The sequence below is a fragment of the Gymnoscopelus microlampas genome (assembly GCF_963454915.1).
Source record: "Gymnoscopelus microlampas genome assembly, chromosome: 20".
Classification (NCBI taxonomy): domain Eukaryota; kingdom Metazoa; phylum Chordata; class Actinopteri; order Myctophiformes; family Myctophidae; genus Gymnoscopelus; species Gymnoscopelus microlampas.
Window position 1 is genome coordinate 8951535 of NC_139957.1, and position 19569 is coordinate 8971103.

Genomic DNA, 19569 nt, shown 5'->3' on the forward strand with positions numbered 1-19569 from the left:
AGAGAGAGCCTTGCAACCTGGACCTAGCAGATATGCAGTTAGATATTGCTGTATTTCTTTTACAGAAAACAGCTGGGCATGCAGTGCTTTTAACAGGCTTGGGAGACCGAGTATCGTTGTGATGCCATTATGGAGGAGGGGATGACTGTGTCAAAAACGCACTGATCACTTCAAAACCATGGTGGAGGTGGATGCAGAGGGGCATTTAGGGACGAGTTTGGGAGAGAGAAGGAGGTCGAAAAGGTGATTGGAGAAGATGGTGACCTGGATAGTGTGAGAGGTGAAGAAGGCGAGTCATCACAGGCCGTCGCTGGTGATCGGGTGGAAACTCTCTTCAGGCGGCGGCAAAGGTGTCTCTCTTTTCAAGGTGTCTGTTGTCGTTTTCTTCTTGTTTTGATTCCTGTTGTCTCTTGTCCTTCGCAGACAGAACAGATCTGGAAGTAAAATAGATTAGATAAAACATTTGACTCCTGACTTGTTAAAGAAAGTCCATCTGCCTTGAAAAAATGTCTGACTTTACCATCAAACAACGTTTACTTTCACACACACACACACACACACACACACACACACACACACACACACACACACACACACACACACACACACACACACACACACACACACACACACACACACACACACACACACACACACACACACACACACACACACACACACACACACACTCTCTCTATGTATGAGTGACAATCCCAACCCATTAAACAGCCAACCTTTGACAACACTTAAGCTCCAGATCAATATATAATTACAAGCAATTTAATTACCCATTCATAGTCTGGATAAGCTTCCTTTTATAGATCAATCAATGAGCATGCATGCTTTATGTATTGCTGCTGGGAGAGGAAAATTCAAAGCCAATTATGACTGCATTAGTCATGCAGGAGGGATGTCCTTGTGTCTCTGCAGGCTTGCAGGCGCACCGGGTTCCGGGCGGCATTGCAACATGTGCAATTTGTTTACTGATTTAGGGCACATACTGTAGTGTCAGACGCGTCAAGTTCCAGTGGTGGAAGAAGTACCCACATGTTTTCCTTAAGTAAAAGTGTCGATACTGCGATATGGAAATACTCTGTTACAAGTAAAAGTCGAAAAGTATTGGTATAAAAATGTACTTAAATTACCAAACGTAAAAGTACTCATTATGCAGAATGTCCCATTTCAAGTTTTCAAGTGTATAAAAATATTTTGAAAATAGCAGATCTGCAAGCTCACAATGCGTCGCATCGCGACGCATTGTGAGCTTGTAGATCGGCTATTTTCAAATGGCCGAAATGTATATAGGGCTTGAGTGGTTAATGTATGTTTTGTAATAATACTCAAAATCTACAAAGTAACTTGTAACTAAAGTTTTCAAATAATGATATGCGTATAAGCATTAGTCCTGTCTCTCCATTCCATGTTTATTGTCAAGTAAAATCAATGTCATGAGGGTTGTGTGTGGGTGCTGTTTCATGGGATTATGAATAATTAGGAAATGCTATTGGTTGCTGGGATTAAAACACATTTTTATTTGACATAAATAATCCAAATCTTCGTGTGATAGGAACTTTTTTTTAACCACCATCAACCACTTCAACCATCCCTATTCTGAGGGGAACATTAGCCGAACATAGCAGATCTACAAGGTCACACCGCCTGCTCTGTGAAATGTTGCGAGCTTGTAGATCGGCTATTTTCGTCACAGAGCTTTGGTGTAGAGGGAAACAAGAGTAGACCAAATACAGAGCCAATGGTCAAGTTAGTTAGTATCAAGGTGTTAAGTAGGTTAAATGTCTGAAAAATACACTTTAACATGAATCCACAGATGATAGTGCTGTCAGCAAACAAAAATCACACCCTGTGTGAAGGAAGCGGTGCCTTTGGGCGGGCCTTAACTCATTTCAGTTCGTCCCTATTGGTGGTCTGAGTCCACGTACCGAATTTGTACTTGGTAGCATGCTGCAAACTGGAATGATGGCTGTTTAAAGCCCAGCCAATGGGCAGACAAGAGGGGGCGGGGCTTAAGTAATGACAGTTAGTCCCTATTGCTGCCTTTAGTCCATGTACAAAATTTGAACTCCATAGCATGCTGCGAACTTCAGTTATGGCTGTTTGAAGGCCAGCCAATGGGAAGACAGAGGGGGCGGGGCTTCAGCAATTCATGCTGGTCCCTATTGATGGTCTAAGTCCACATACCAAATGTGGACTTGGTGGCATTCTGCAAACTGGAGTTATAGCTGTTTAAAATCCCGTGCTCATCCCGTGCTCATACGGGCGCTGGGGGTCCCTGGACCCCTCTTTGATAACGTCATCAATTCATGCTCGTCCCTATTGGTGGTCTAAGTCCACATACCAAATTTGGACTTGGTGGCATGCAGCAAACTGAAGTTATAGCTGTTTGCTTCTTTGTCGTGCTCATCCGGACACACGGACATACGGACAAAGTCAAGCTTAGAGCGGTTGGCACCGCTAAAAAAAACATTAATTTCCACAACACTAATGACAGTGCTGTCAAACAAGTCTATGAAGCTATCTACACAGTATGGAGTCTGTGAACTCTCTGTGATCTCTCTCTCTCAGCTAAGGGGTCCTTGCCCTGAAAAACGCTGAAGACCCCTGCTGTACAGTATTTGTGCCTTAGGCGATTTTAGCCTCTGCCAGCTGGGGGGGTTCAATTATTATATATATAATAATATTATATTACTCAATTATTTACAGTCGTGCTATTTGTGAACTGCATGCCATTAAGATGACATACAGTATGCATTATATCAAACAACGTATTTCTTTTTACACTAATTCAAGCCCGGTCCGTCTGCGTGCGGACTACTACATCAGAGCCAAGCAGTTGTCCAATTATCTCCCAACTTGCTACACAAATCGCTCATGGCTCTGCCTAGGTTACCATCTACTTTTCCACCTTCGTCATACGTTGCACGATGTACAGTTTATATTACACTCTATTATCTGCCAATCAGCACCGAAAGTGGTCCGACGTCATTTACGTCACAATTTTAGCCCCTCCCCTCGCTGCGGGGAATGTAAGCGTTGCCAGATTCTGTGAGTGAAACAAGCGACCAGGTCTATGAAAACAAGCTGAAAAGAAGTCGCTTATAATAAGCAGACCTGGCATGCGCCTGTCTCGCACAGCACACGCGCAGGATAACACACACAGACCAAGAGCATTAATACTCACTCATCCAGCAGAAATTGTTCCATTGTTGCCACAGACGTAATATACGTCACGATTTTGCAAAACAGATCTACAAGCTAACAGCACGCCGCGAGCAGAGAAACAACAACACCGCCGGATCAAATCGATGGCAGTTTATGGTCTAATGTGCAAACATATGGTGGACATGGAACAATAACATCACAGACACAATTAACTTCAGGTTTCACTGCGCTCTAAACACATCAGCCATGGGACCACGCATTTTTTTCCAACGCGTGGCTCGAGCACCAGCAACAGGTGATAATTTAATTCCGTCGCCTTATTTCCTTTACTTGCTAACACATTGGGCTAAAAAATGGGTGAAGTCCTCCTAATAATTTACAAATCAAGCACTGGCAGGCGGACGAACCACATCGTCAAGCTCATGTCACCATGATCAGCCATATAAGGACTTTCCAATTCTGCTACGGCCAAATACGGACTGTGTTGTCTAACCTGAATGTGTCATCATGGCATCAGGCCCTAACAAATCAGTCAGCATTATGCCATAAATGGGACGACAGAGATCTCCATATATGCCCATACAAGGGACAAGGAATGACAGATATCTCCATATATGGCTTTATTAGTGGGGAGCACTGGTGCAACGTAGCTGTGAGGTGTATGCGAGGTGGATGTGAGGTGGACGCCGCTTCTAGTATTTGTGTTGTAGTATAAATGTTTTAAGACAGATGGAGCACCAGACCATAGCCTGTTAGCAAAAAACATATGGTAACAATATCAAACTACACCTGCAGCATGTTGATAACACAGCATGTTGATAACACAGCAGTGTAACTAAATTAAGCCATTAAAACCAGGAAAGCATCTGTGTCATTTTATACTTTGGATATAAAAAAATTGCAGATATACAAGCTCATAGCGCAGCACGAAAGCTTGTGCAAATCTTTGAATATGAATATTTTAAAGCGAACATTTTTAACTCAAATCTGCTTCTGGGGGTCCCTGGAACAACAATTATTTTTAGATGGGGTCGGCGGCCTAATACATAATCATTTTGGGGGTCCTTTAGATGAAAAAGTTTGAGCACCACTGGTATAGCGACATACGTTTTTCAGAAAACTGGATTTAGAAGGCATTTGTAGAATCGGCCTCAGGTTTTAATGGGTTAAAACGTGTGTCCAACAATCAATACAAAAATAAATGCCGTTGACACTTCCTGGACCTGACTTTTCTTACTGCATATTGATCAATGATTTGGTAAACGATGATTTTGTGTGCCCTCTCCATTTGTAGAATGCTCAAGTTCAACACTCTCTGTCCATTTGTAGTAAGTCTTTAGTTGTCACAGTGCCTTCTGAAAAACCTTCGGGTGGTATAGCTGTTTGCTCATTTATGTAGGTAGCTTGCTGATTATCATCACCATTTTTTGTTTTTATTTATTAAAGACATTGTCAATAGTGTTGGCAGGTTTGTCACCATTGTACAACAGGCAACAGCTGTAGCTTTGTTGAAAAGTAAACAGATTGACATAAATAGTTGAGGATATAGAATATTGTGTGCCCCTGTCCACATACTGATTTGAATGCATATATGTATATAATGTATAGGCCTACATCAACTTTTATAATGATAAAACACAGTATGGTGCAAACCACCATCACATTTATTTAATCATGTTAATTAGTCTTATTAAAAGTGCCCCACTACAATTGTATTGTTTGCCCCACTCACAGTTGAATAATGTTGTCTTACATTAGGTTAGGGGTTAATTGGACTCTTATCAACAAACAATTAACACACACTGAAACAGATGTTAAAGCACTCTACTCGCCTGTATAGTACAGTACAGTATAGTCTAAATATGCTGTTAAACTGGAAAATTGGCCTTGATTTTTCATTGATCAGTTGCAGCTGGTATGCTGTACTTGCAACAGCCCAGACATACTCAGTTTATGCAGCCACTGGACTCTACAGCCCCACATGCCACATTATAAATGTTTCAATCATAATGTTCAATCATTTCCACATCAAATTAGAAAATGAAATGGGTAAAATAACATTTCCCCATTTTAATTAATATATAAAATAATTAATTTCAAATGACACCACTTGCTTTGAACATGAGGACCAGTTACTTTATTTCATTGGAATCATTGGATTTCCCTTCTTAGCGGGGCCTACAGTAGGAATTGGTCTGTGATGGTGCACTGATGACAGGATTCCATGACAATAAAGTTGAATCTGATCTGATCTCATAAAAATAGCAATCATCCCAGCAACCGCTCAGTTTAAGCCAAGACGTTCAGTATATGGTGCAGAATGTACAAAGCAACCGATTGTATTCAACAAAACATTGTATTATATAATATGTCCCATGGGTCAAATCTCTCTAAATTAAACGGCCTACAGCGTTTACATGGTCCAGCCATATATTAGGTTATATATTGTTCCATTAGGTACTGTGCGCTTCTGCGGGGCACCTGAGAGAGTCTGTGTGAGTGAGTGAGTGAGTGAGTGAGTGAGTGAGTGAGTGAGTGAGAGAGAGAGAGAGAGAGAGAGAGAGAGAATGCGCGAGCGAGCGTGCAGGGTATTTGATGATAGACGAACAAGAACGTAATGCCAGAAGGACTGTCATCTGAGCCTACCCACTGAGCATTTTTCGGGCTATTAGACGTCTAAAATACGTCTAAGGGGTAGGCTAAAACGGGGTTATAATTGGTCTACTGGTGAAAGTTTTTTAGCGGTCTAGGCTTAGCCTAGACGTTGATTAGCTGTTTTTTAAGCGTCTATTTATAGACCGTCTATATTATAGACGTTGAAATGACGTAGACGTCAGTCGACGTCAGTAGACCAATTATAACCCCGTTTTAGACGGAGGTCTAATAGACGACTATGGCTCAGTGGGTAGATGAAGAAATTGTTTTCATACAACCAACGCTGCATGATTATAGCCTGGTGTCAGATCCTAATTATCTTCGCCAGGCCGACAGGTTGAGAGGCGGAGATAATGTTTTCACCTCTGTACGGGAGTGCGTCTGTCCGTCCGTCCGTGTGTCCATTTGTTTCAAAGAAGATGTAAACAACATATGTCTGGGGGGGAAGGGGAGGGTCTCTTCTATCATATGGAAAATAAAAAGTGTAACTGCGATCTTCCGTTCTTTAGTTATCAGTATTTCAATATAGCTTGTTTTCACCAAAAACACAATCTGGGAAAATAAATCTGATAACGTTAGACCGGATGGGCTGGAATTTGTTCAGATCACGTGATGTCCGTTGTCCGGGTGTATTTTTCTTCCGAAGTCCCAGGATCAGTCGTGGAAGAAGTTGTCCACAGGTTGTGGAAGAGCGCCTTAATCACTGAAAACACCACATGATGTCTATGGAAGTCAATGGCAGTCAAGCATTGGATTTGAAATGACTTCTATAGACGTCAATGGCAGTCAATGTGCTAATACATACATAACATAACTCCTGTACAGAACAGAATAGAGAACACTTGTTTTGTCAATCACGCACAATGGAAAGTCTCAAAGGAAATGAGAGCTTCAGAATGTTCACCACTAAGATTTTTACATTCCACATTAGGGCATTGGTTTCCCTTATTGGCAAACCCAACCCATCAGCTTCGCGGATTGGCTAAGCTTCACATGACGTTTCTGCCACTGCACCAATATAAATGGTAGCGAGCACAATGACTATTGATTCGGTTTTATTCACTAAGCATTCTGTGTGCGTATAATGTTCCGCTGGACCGTGTATTTGAAAGGAGAGCCAGAGGTGTGTCCTACTGCTGTGGCGGTAGGGGACAAGGTGTACACCTTCGTCTTATGTAATGAAGGTACAGGTCAGATTGAGGTGCACATATTCAACACAGTGTCTCTGACATGGATGAAATTGCCCTCGACTCCCCTTGAGGTTCTCCTTGTGGACTGGGGCAGCAACACAGCTGTGCTGATAGAAGGCATCATCTACATCTGGGGGTGCTTACGTTGGGAGTACAGCAACGTGCTCATTGCATTTGATGTCGACATCCACAGATGGCTCAAGCCAAACACTTCTGGGACGGTTCCAGAGGCAAGAGTGGGCCACTCAGCCTGTGTCTTGGGGAAGTTCATGTATATCTTTGGAGGATCCACCCGGACTGGACTGACTAATGACATCTACAAGTTGGACACCGCAACAATGGTCTGGTCTTCAATTAACACCAGAGGTTATCCAGGACCTGTGGGAGGACATCGATCTGTAACCATCATCGGGACAAAGGTGTTTGTAGTTGAGGGCCATGCCAACTGCATGACCACATCAAGCAACCGCATGGACATCCGAGTTTTTGACACAGAGACCAATTGCTGGCTAGACTGCAGGTCTTATAGACCCCAGCTTCCAATAAGCAGTCATTCAGCCTTTACCTACAAAGGAGAGCTGTACATATTGGGTTCAGGTTCAGAAGACAATTCGGTGTGGGCACGTTACCACAACTTCAACAAGACCTGTGGAAGTCTGTGGAAACTCAATCCAGAGACCGTCTCGTGGAAGACGGTTGAGCCCAAGGGGAAACTCCCACGTTCACCAATGTCTCTGAAGTGCTGTTGCCTGGTGGGAGATCGTATCATCCTTTTTGGAGGATATGAATACAGCTTGTGTATGTACACAACTGGTGACCTGTACATCTTAGACTTACAACCTAGTCTGAAGACATTGAGCAAGCTAGCAGTCATCCAGTACGGCCTGGAGCAGTCGGGACTCCCACACAACATTAGGTGGGAGCTAGCAGCCATGACTACCAACAGCAACAGAAACAAGGCAGGGTCTGTTGCTGGCATTTTATAACATTTGAGGGCCATTTGTAAAAAAAATAATTGTCCCAGAAATCGTAGTTTAACAACAATACTCTAGCCTACACTTATACATGTAAATGTAGATGTCTACCATACCGTAATGCCGCAAACACTGTTTTTGCCCCTGTCTGTCTTTGTGTGTGTGTATCAGTCCGTCTGCCTGTGTGCGCGGCTAATCTCGCAAACCGATGGGCCAATCGCCTTCGAATCATGACGCAACCCGTCATGTAGGCCACACCTATTTCTGCTAGGCCTGCACCTATTTAACTAGTTTGTCCAAAACTCACACAAATCAGTACACGTTTACGGGAGGGATATATTTGACCAAAGAAAAGAAGAAAAGGCCAAAAATCATGAAACCATCATCCGATGTACCCCAAATTTGGGTCCCACATTGAGGGACCTCTAAAAACATAGAGGAAAAAGCCATTTCACTTACACATAGGGGCGCCACCATTTTCTTTTGGCTGAGTTAGGTACAAATGATCTTGTGAGTCATGTGACAATGACCGTCAAACATGGTTTTGCTTTACGCAACCAAGTATAATTCAGGGGTGGCCATTCGGAAGGAGAGGAAGAGAACGGATCATGTGGATCTCGGGATCCATAATGGAACGGCGTGTCTCCAGTGTAGATCTCGAACTTCGGACTCAGCCTGTGACGTCAGTCTTCTATGATGTATCTATGACGTATGACTACATAAATGTGGGCAAGGATTCAGCCCGATCCATTGACTTCCATCCATTATAAAATTTGGGCAGTGTGCACAAGAGATTTGATGAGGTTTGTGAGATAGACAGACAGACAGACAGACAGACAGACCCTCTTTTACCCTCTACGTAAAAAAGGTGATGAATATATGGGGAGGAGGAGACATAAGAAGTCTAAAGATCTTGCACACTGGTACCGTATCTTACAATAACATTCTAGAAAAATTACATAATAATAATAATAATCTTTATTTGTATAGCATGACATCAAATGCAGCCCAAAGTGCTGTACATAAAAAAAGAGATCAACAAAAGAAAAATAACACAATATCAAACTAGATAAGGAAGCACACAGACTCTACCTATTGAAAGATATACAAAATCTACATTTACAGGGAAATACCAAAAGTAAGAGTAAAAAAGTGAGCTTGCTTTTAAAGCTATCTATGGACGTTGCCTGTCTTACATGTAATGAGAGCTTGTTCCAGGCCGTTGGCCCATAATAGCAGAAAGCTGCTTCACCATGTTTTTTATAATTCATTTTTGGCACCTCGAGGAGGCCAGCACCTAAGGAGACGGGTTGGAACATATTGGGCAGGCAATCCGAAAGGTAGAGGTGCTAAACAATTAAATGTCTTAAAAACAATTAAAGGGGTTTTAAAATCAATCCTAAAGGTTACCGGGAGCCAGTGTAAAGATACTAAAACTGAGTAATATGTTCTCTCATCTTGGTTTTCGTTAAAACTCTGGCTGCCACATTCTGAACAAGTTTTAGTCTGTCAGTGTTTTTCTTAAGAAGGCTAGAAAAAAAGTGCACTACAGTAGTCGAGCCATGAGAAGACGAAAGAGTGGATTACGTTTTTGCATCCTCCACTGACATCAAGGCTCTAACTCTAGCGATGTTTCTTAGATGAAAGAAGGCAACCTTAGTAACATTGCTTATGTGTGCATTAAACTTTAACTCAGAAGAGCCAACTACCAGGCAACGCCATACCACACACTTCTAAGATCTAACCTCAAATCATATTTCCAATTTACCATACCATTGGCATCCTTGAAATCTCTCAAGACAGATCTTCCATATAATTATTTGTCTTGCTTTTTTGTCTCCACCAGGCCGAAAGGCATGCCGAGAGAGTATGTTTTGCACCATGTCTTTCCGTCCGTGGACAGCTAATCTCCGGCACTGTTGGCATGAATGGCAGCAAAACTGTGCGCACACACACTCCCTGGATGCCAGTTCAGAACCTCTGCCCCAAAACAAACATCACGCAAATCGGTACACATTATCTCTTTAGTCAAGTGATCGTCCGATTTCTCACATTCCAGCCTGATTGGCGAATTCCGAATATTGCTGGCCCACACTGACCTACCTGACCTGGCGGAGACCTGTGCTCCGAGGAGCACTTTTTCTAGTTTACAGAATGGGTTCCCAGATTGACATCCTTGTTACAAGAGTATCAAACGCATACAAAACTGAATTATTTATTTCCACTCTTCGTCAACTGCGCACACTTCAGAGCAATGTGTTGTTGCGTACTGTAAGCCCCCCTGGAATCAATTTGTCACAACCTTTGGGTAATTTGTTTCTCATCAATGCATCCCCAGTTGATTTGCAGCATGGATCTGGAGGGTGAGTTACAGCTGTCGTAGCCAGCTGAGAACCTCACCTTAGGTACCTAAGAAATCAGTACCCGGGAGGCGCTGATATGAAACCACACCCCTCTGTGGGTGTGGTTTTGCCTTGGAGGGTGGAGTTTAGCATTATTTTTTCCCCACTGTGCAATACAGTAGCTGGACAGTAGGTGGCAGGGCCGAGCAACTATTGGTTGTTTACCTACTAGTCTACTTGGTGGGGAATTCAAATATCCCTTTAACTATATTCTACAGTTTAACCCAGTGATTCTCAACCTTTTTCATTTCAATTTCATTACTCATATCTATTGCTTTATTTAGGCATTTTGTATCACAATATTTTTCTTTTCTTTTAATAATAATAATAATAATAATAATGGTTAGTGTGTTCTGTAATCAGTGTTGGGCTATATTACTTAGGAGAGTAATATGTTACTTATTACTCCTTTGAAAAGTAATAATATTATATTACTTGGAATCAAGGGTAATATATTATATATTACTTTATATTACTTTCCCCACGCCCCCCGCAAAAGAAAAGACGTGTACAGTTTCTAGCCTTTTAGAACTGAATCCAATGTAATGGAACAATAGAACATTGGTTCTCAAAGTGGGGTCCGGGGACCCCCAGGGGTACCTGAGGGGGTTCCAGGGGTCCCCAGCTAAATGGAGGATAGTTAGGAACCAAATGGACCCTTGTGGGTCTGTAACTCTGAGAGTGTACAAATGGAACCAAATGGACCCCAACGGGTCAATTTGGTTCCATTTGTACACTCTCAGAGTTAAATTAACATTGATTTTACAATATAAATTGTCCCAGGGATAGAAATGCCATTAAATGGGTGTCGCCTAATGCAAGTAAACTGGGGGTCCTCTTGAAATTAAAATTGTTGAGAATCACTGGTAGCTGGCAGTGAAAAATCTTCTCTTATGGGGAATCAACACACACACACACACACACACACACACACACACACACACACACACACACACACACACACACACACACACACACACACACACACACACACACACACACACACACACACACACACACACACACACACACACACACACAGTAAACTCTGAGACTCTCTCTCTCTCTCTCTCTCTCTCTCTCTCTCTCTCATATAACTAGTAACCAAATGTCATTGTAGTGGAGTAAAAGTACAACAGTCCCAACTGAACTCACAGTCTGTTTGGCTGTGAGGGGGGTGTCGTAGCCAAACAGGTTATGTTAATTATAGTAGCACTAGCACCATCTCTCTACAATGTAGTCTACAAGTTGGGCATTTAGCAGACGCTCTTAATAAAGAGAGATTTACAGTAAGCAAGGTAAACACGAGGTAATACATCTAATGCATAGAAATAATAATCTAGGATCTCTCTCTCTCTCTCTCTCTCTCTCTCTCTCTCTCTCTCTCTCTCTCTCTCTCTCTCTCTCTCTCTCTCTCTCTCTCTCTCTCTCTCTCTCTCTCTCTCTCTCTCTCTCTCTCTCTCTCTCTCTCTCTCTCTCTCTCTCTCTCTCTCTCTCTCTCTCGCCTGCAACTTCTAAATAAATGTTTCAGACAATGACATGCAAATTAACTGGTATAGCACCTTGGCCATCACTTGGCCAACTTAGGCCCTCACAATGGACTCAGGAGCCAGGTCTTGTGATCCCCCCACCCCACACACACACACACACACACACACACACACACACACACACACACACACACACACACACACACACACACACACACACACACACACACACACACACACACACACACACACACACACACACACACACACACACACACACACACACACACACTTGTATTTTTGTTTTGACTACATTCAATTGCAGTTCGTTTCCATTTGATTTTTAAGTGGATTTGCTAGTTTAGTTTTTACTTTGTGAAAAGGCTTAGTTTTAGTTGATATTTTATTAGTTTCAATCTTCATTTTAGTTTTATTATTGTAAGGGTAGGGGCAATATTCAACTAGAATAGTGAAGATGGCAGATCTACAAGCTCACAACACGCAGCAGTTGTAACATTGCTACTGCTGTCATCGGCTGCGTGGAGACAGAAACGAAAACTGATACTGAATATGTTTTGCTTAATCATTCTGAATCAGCTTTGCTTAATCATTCATCAAAAGTTATGAAAGTTCTAATGAAGGAACAGGACTCTTACAAGGTTCAACTGGTGACATTGACAGAAAAGCATCAGAAAGATACATCAGACATATAAACATCCCACCAGAGAGAATGAGTGTTCTTGTAGAGAACTTGTAGATCTTCCATTTCCACTATTCTGAGCTTGTTGAATACAGCCCCTGACTACCCTTACAATAATAAAACTAAGATTAACACTGAAACAAAAAACCCTACTTCTTTTCACAAACTAAAAACTAAATTAAATTGGCAAATCCACGTAAAAATCTAATGAAAACTAACTGCAATTCAAAACATGTAGTCAAAATAAAAATGTGTGCTACACAATAAAATCCTCTGTTGATTTATCTCTGAGAGTGTAGCCTAAAAATGTTTGGATCCACTAGTAAAGTGACTATAGTCTGGTGACAAGCTCACAGTCAAGAGCCATTGTGACGGCCTATTTTTGGCTAGACACAAACAAAAGACCATGGCCAAGGTGTTAAACTAGTTAATTTGCATGTCATTGTCTGAAACCACTGCTGATGCAGTGCATGTGTGTATGACTTTGTTTTCCAACCTCGAAAAGTTTTTTGATTGAATACTTTATTTAGTAGTTTGCAGACAAAAAGCACATGAAAGTACAGTTCAAATACAAGGTTGACTAAATATGATTTAAAAAATCCAAGCCATATGGCTTGTTTAAATTGGGGTCCTAAGTTAGTTAGTACATTATAATCTCCTGTGTTGATTTAACTCCGTTTCACATTCTAAAATAACATAATTGTGCCCAAAAGTAGTTTATAATGCATTTTATTGAAATGTTACTTTCAGTTGACTAGTATAGTTACTAGTTACTGCTCTCAGAAAGTAGCAGCTTTGGGAGCTGCAATTCTTTTATCTCTGACTGACTTATCTATCTTCTTCCACCATGTTACATGAAACACAGTTATGTTTAAAGAAACAATTGCTTTTGAATTCATCCTAAGGACTCTTTTTTTCCCTTCTATTTTCCATGTTTTGGATCTGATAAATGTTTGGTTACTAGTTAGTTTGTAGATTTTGAATATTATCACAAACATACAGTAACCACTTCAGCCCTATACACATTTTGGCCATTTGAAAATAGCCGATCTACAAGCTCACAATGCGTCGCAATGTGACACATAGTGAGCTTGTAGATCTGCTATTTTCAAAAGATTTGTATACATTTTATACATTTGAAAAGTTGTGAAATGGGACATTCCACATAATTAGTATTATTTTCTACTTTTGGTACTTTAAGTACATTTTAATACCAATACTTTTGTACTTTAACTCAAGTATAGTTTTATTTCCTGACTTTTACTTGTAACAGAGTATTTCTACTTTGCAAAAGCAGCAGAAACAGTCTATAGCTATGTTGCTCACTGTGAATGCGCCACCCTGTGGCAGAATGGCCACACTACACACTGAAATAAGATATAATACATTTAGGGGGCGTGTCTGAGAATCTGGGGGAGTGGCCAACAGAGGTACCCAAGGGACAAATCAGTACCTATGGGTACTGCTTTGAAAATCGTGAGGTTCTCAGCTGGCTACTACTGTAATGAGAACGCAAGACCACATGATGGCACCGTAGCTGAATCCCATAATCACTGTGCAAAGATCCCTCACACAACGTATAGTCTTTCTTGTGCTAGTGTACACTATTGATAGACAGTGGTGGAAAAAGTACTCAACTTCTTTACTTAAGTAAAAGTACCAATACTGCAATATAGAAAAGTCCAGAATTCAAAATCTACTTGAGTAAAAGTACAAAAGTATTGGCATCAAAATGTACTTAAAGTACCAAAAGTAAAAGTACTAAAATGTTTGAAAATAGCAGATCTACAAGCTCTATACAGGGAACAGGTAGCGATTGCTTCCTATGTGTTGTTTTAACAAGTGGTTCTCAAAAAAATTCCAAATGAATATGTCCACAGACCCCCCATCTGAAGACATTTTGTGCCTTTTTTTTAAAATTAGCAGATCTACAAGCTCACAACGTGGCACAGTTGTGAGCTGGTACATCGGCTATTTTCAAATAGCCGTAACCTAGTCGCTTCTTTTGGGCTTGTTTTCATAAACCTGGTTGCTTATTTCTCTCGCAAAATCTGGCAACGCTGGTCCTCAGGGAGAGAACTAAGAATGTCTTGTGCTGCCTTATTTTAGGGGTGGCGGGACTTGAGTCTTCTTGGAGGCGGCACTTTAGTTGCAGTGTTACTGTATGCAGGATATATGCCGTGTCGTGTTTCTGGGCTTTACCTGCCGGGGCGAGTGTAGCAGCCTCTCGTCAGACATAAGCAGTGGTGGAAAAAGTACTCAAATTCTTTACTTAGGTAAAAGTACCAATACTGCAATATAAAAAATACTCTGTTACAAGAAAAAGTCCTGAATAAAAAATTTACTTGAGTAAAAGTACAAAAGTATTGGCATCAAAATGTACTTAAAGTACCAAAAGTAAAAGTACTAAATATTTGAAAATAGCCGATCTACAAGCTCACAACGCGTCGCATCGCGACGCGTTGTGAGCTTGTAGATCTGCTATTTTCAAATAGCCTATGTATAAAATATGGCTAAAGTGGTTCATGTATGTTTCATTATATCATCGTTTATATCTGAAAAGTAACCAGTAACTAAAGTTTATAAATTATTGTAGTGGAGTAAAAGTGCAATATTTGCCTCTGAGATGTAGTGGAGTAGAAGTAAAAGTATTGGAAATTGGAAATACTCAAGTAAAGTACAAAGACCTCAAAATTTGACTTAAGTATAATACTTAAGTAAATGTACTTAGTTACTTTCCACCACTGGACATAAGCGTGGCCTTCAGGCAGCCAGTTATGATCTGCTGGGCATTGTTAAATGTAGCATCAAACTTCTTGACATGTGGGCAATAGGTAGAGTTTACGGGAGTGCAGGGGAGGCATTGCCAACCCATCGGCCAAATATGTCACTACATTAAGTCTAAAATAAGTTCAGTGAAAATATTTCTTGCATACATATTTTAAGTAATACATTAGAATAAAACATAAGAAAGAATTGTAGTTTGGTTTTGTAATAAATTCCTTTTTGAACAGGCAGATGTGGTTTCAACACGACATAACAAAAGCTATTGCCTAAGATGGAAGCAAAAACGCCTAAAGCATGTATCGTACTCTATGTCATTTTAAATATTTTGATTGTACATGCACTCCTATGTATGGTGCCCAGTTATCGGGTAATAGTTTATATAAAACATATTTAAAAATTCATATTGAGATGGTAGTATATAGATTTGACTCACTTCATAGTCTCCATAATAGGCTATGTCTCTGAACGGCTACATTCCCCAAATTCTGTGGTACTTAATACTTACTGCAAACACTGTGAGACACGTCAGACACGTCACTTTACTGCTACTGCAGCCCTACTTTCAACAACAAATACAATTGTGCAAATCGCAGAAGTGAAGCACAATTCGCTGGCAGTGAGTTTGCAGAATAATGGTCATTACTGTGATAGTCCGTGTGTAATCAAGTCCTAAACAAAATGAACAATGTTGCTCATCAACCCCAAAACTCGTTTAACAGAATGGGGGATAAATCTCACTCTCTGTGTGTATGGCGACACTGACAAGACATTAGGAGGAACAAAGAACTCTATCCCAGTTGCTGCAAACAAAACAAGGGGAATGCCTGGGCACACTGTGAAAACATGGAGGCACGTATTCTGATGTTTTGGCAAGTGCACTCTGTTTTGGTCCAGGTAAGCCTTGATAATGGGTCTTAAATGTACACTGGGCGTTGATGTTAAAGGTTATATGACATTCATTTTCGCTTTTTGGGGGGTTTTATGACCTCAATTACACCCAAAAAATCTGAACTTTGAACATTCAGTGGATTTTCTGTGGTCTGGGGTTTTCTGAATAATTAGGCTGAAAAGTAATCTGAGCTTGGCCCTTCGACAGTGAGGTCACAGCCGATTAATCCCGCCCACTTTCCTCCTCACCCCTCCCCTCCCCTATCCTTTCCTTTGGGGGGGGGGCGAGCAGAGGCGATGATTGACAGGCAAAATCCCTCACCAGCGACACCCGCAGGCAAAGATTTCTTTTTTTCATTGCAGTTGAAAAGGCTTTAGAAATGTGAGAGAAAAACACCTGCCATGGATCAATGGAGCGGAATTTTTTGTTCAAACTTTCTGTACACATTTGAAGGACCATGACAAAGACTTTTAATGTGTGGTAAAACTGAACGTCATGAAACCTTTAAGCCTGGTTTATACTTCATTGTACAATGGTGTCAACGTGTCGCGATGCTCGTCGATTTGCTATTTTTGAGCGACACCGCCAGACGTCGGAGTATAAATGATGCATTGCTTTGGCTCCTTGAAGTACCGTGCCAGGCTTATTGATAATCAAGAGTGGGAGCTGACTTCACACAGAAAGTTTGGCAGAGGTACACAAGAGAAAGAAAGAGAAGAAGAAGAGAGAGGCTTTCGCCCAGAGAATCCTGATACCACTGCATAGAAAATGACACTACCAAAGAATGTCTCTTTTTCATCCCAACTTTAATTTGTCTGTCACCTGTTTGAATCCTTTAGGGTTGTACAAGGAGAATAACAGTGTGCAGGAAAGCCTCCATCACATTTTGAGATGGAAACAGTCTGTTGCGCCAACAATAAACGCAATGGCTCATCTGCAAAGTAACACATACTTTATTTTCTCATGCTTCTCTGAACTATCAATCCATGGCGCATTTAAGTACATTCATTTAGAAGCGCATTTGACATTATGAATGGTGTTTGCCTTCATAAGGAACCTTGAACATGTGTTAATTAGTAAGTGATGATTTTATTATTCATCCAAACAATGCAGCAGTGAGAAATGTTACGGTGGAAAATGTGTATTTCTTTCAGAAACACAAACGTAATTGCACGTACAGTACTGTAGTCTAACAGAGCGGCAGTTACATTTATGTGAGGCCATGACAGTAAATAACTAGAGATACCCAATAGCAGTACCCTGCCAGCCATTGTTAACACAACTCTACAGTTTGTTGTTGTTGTTGTTTTGATGTCTCAGAGCCCTTCATTTTCATTCAAGGCTGTGAAGGTCCAAATTGAAAATGAATTATGAATAAGCCATTATGCAGATGGGGTATCTTGCGTAATTGTTCTGAGAGGTGTTCTGAGAGCAAAGGGTTATCTTGGTGCTGTGGTCAGAGGCAAACAGGCAGGCCAACGATGATGCCATGCATGCACAAACACTTTTATTTTTTGTAATGAATTCAGACTGACTCAAAACTGGAGAAGTGTGGTCAGTAAACTAGCTGGAGGTGCCAAGTGTGAGAACACTATTATTATTATTATAAACAAAGATTAATTGGTTTGGGATTTAAGGCTTGTGTGCAATCCTCCTTAAAGTGCTGGTGATCTTTTTTTTTTTGGCCACACAATTGTGCCCGTCTTATACGATCATGATGATATATCACACTGTTTGATATGAAGGCAATAGGCATTATGATTGAATTATGATTATCCTCCTTGTCAGACCTTGCAAGTTCAATTGACTGTGTGTGTGTGTGTGTGTGTGTGTGTGTGTGTGTGTGTGTGTGTGTGTGTGTGTGTGTGTGTGTGTGTGTGTGTGTGTGTGTGTGTGTGTGTGTGTGTGTGTGTGTGTGTGTGTGTGTAGTTCAGTCTACGCCACTCCGCCAACACAGTATAAAGTAATGCATAAATAACTTGCTGTTTTGCAGAAATGTAAGTAAATTAAGCCTTGGAAGTTTGTGCAAACAATTCCTGTATAAAAGCAGAGATTACATCTCTGAAGCATTGTTTGGACAACATTGCACTGCATTGAAGTAGCACTATTATTATTGATATAATAATGGTGGGAACAAAGCAATTAACAAAGGCAGACAGACCATTATAACCCCTAACGCATACCGGTACATTAGGTCTTTCTTTAGTATTTGCAAAGAAAAAATCAAGTTGTCAGTGTCCTACACCATCAAAAGACGCTGAAATTCTGACAAGAGGTCTGACAGGCCCAAAGCCACAACAGAATCAGAAGACGAGTTTCTAAGCTTCAAATACAGCTTAACCCTGGGTAAAAGTAAGCAAGGCACAGCTTTTACTGTAAAGTGAAGACTTCGAGCTGCATGTGTGACAGTTGAGTGGCAGTAAGAAAGCCTTTGCCAAGATGACAAAATTAGAAAAAGAGGCTTGCCGGGGCCACGAAGCACCGCCAGTGAAGTACTGAAGACTGGAAGAAGGTGTTATGGATCGATGGATCAACATTTGACACCTTTGGTTCAACAACACGCAGGGTTTTTGTACGCTGTCAAGCAGACAAAAGGATGATTCCTCAGTATGTGACACAGACTGTCACATGGAGGAGGAAGCGTGATGGTCCCGGGCTCTTTTTGCAGAGTTGGTGACTTGCACAAAATGGCTTCCACAGCATAGTTCTGCCAAAGAGCACAGGTCTCACACCATAGTTAACCAAATGTGAGGTGTGTGCGGTGTTCATTGCGAGCTTAGCCCATAATCTCTGCAGAGACCAGAACATTACGATGAATGTGATAGCAGTGCAGTGAGAGGCAGCGATCAAGAGAGTGCAGAATCTCCTTTGAAGCATTCAGCCTGCATGCCTCTGCACTGCCTGCATGTTTGCATATATTTTAAAGAAAACATTAAGAAAATAAACAACATATCTATTCAACATATTATCATAATGTTATTTGTGATAATACATATTTATTCTTGTCTACACTGTTGGTCATGGGTGTCACCCATAGCACCCATGTATATAGCATCCATGTACCGTATGGATGGACAATTTAAGTTTAATTTTGTGCACACACACACACACACACACACACACACACACACACACACACACACACACACACACACACACACACACACACACACACACACACACACACACACACACACACACACACACACACACACACACAACTTAAATTGTCCTTCGTTGAGCTGCCATTTATTTTTTAAATCATAGATTAATAGGTTTATTTATATCCTTTCCACCATAGT

General features: G+C 41.1%; 1 protein-coding gene across 1 annotated transcript in view; it reads left to right on the forward strand.

The window, feature by feature from the left end:
• Window positions 1-6919: 6919 nt before the first annotated feature.
• Window positions 6920-19569, forward strand: part of LOC311035990 (kelch domain-containing protein 3-like) — a gene marked incomplete at both ends in the record, with an annotated part of 43421 nt that continues 30771 nt past the window's right edge. Inside the window, 2 exons of the mRNA XM_084044518.1 lie at window positions 6920-7296; window positions 7390-7989. Of these exons, the coding sequence (XP_083900644.1) occupies window positions 6920-7296; window positions 7390-7989 (977 nt within the window). The remainder of the gene's footprint in view (window positions 7297-7389; window positions 7990-19569) is intronic.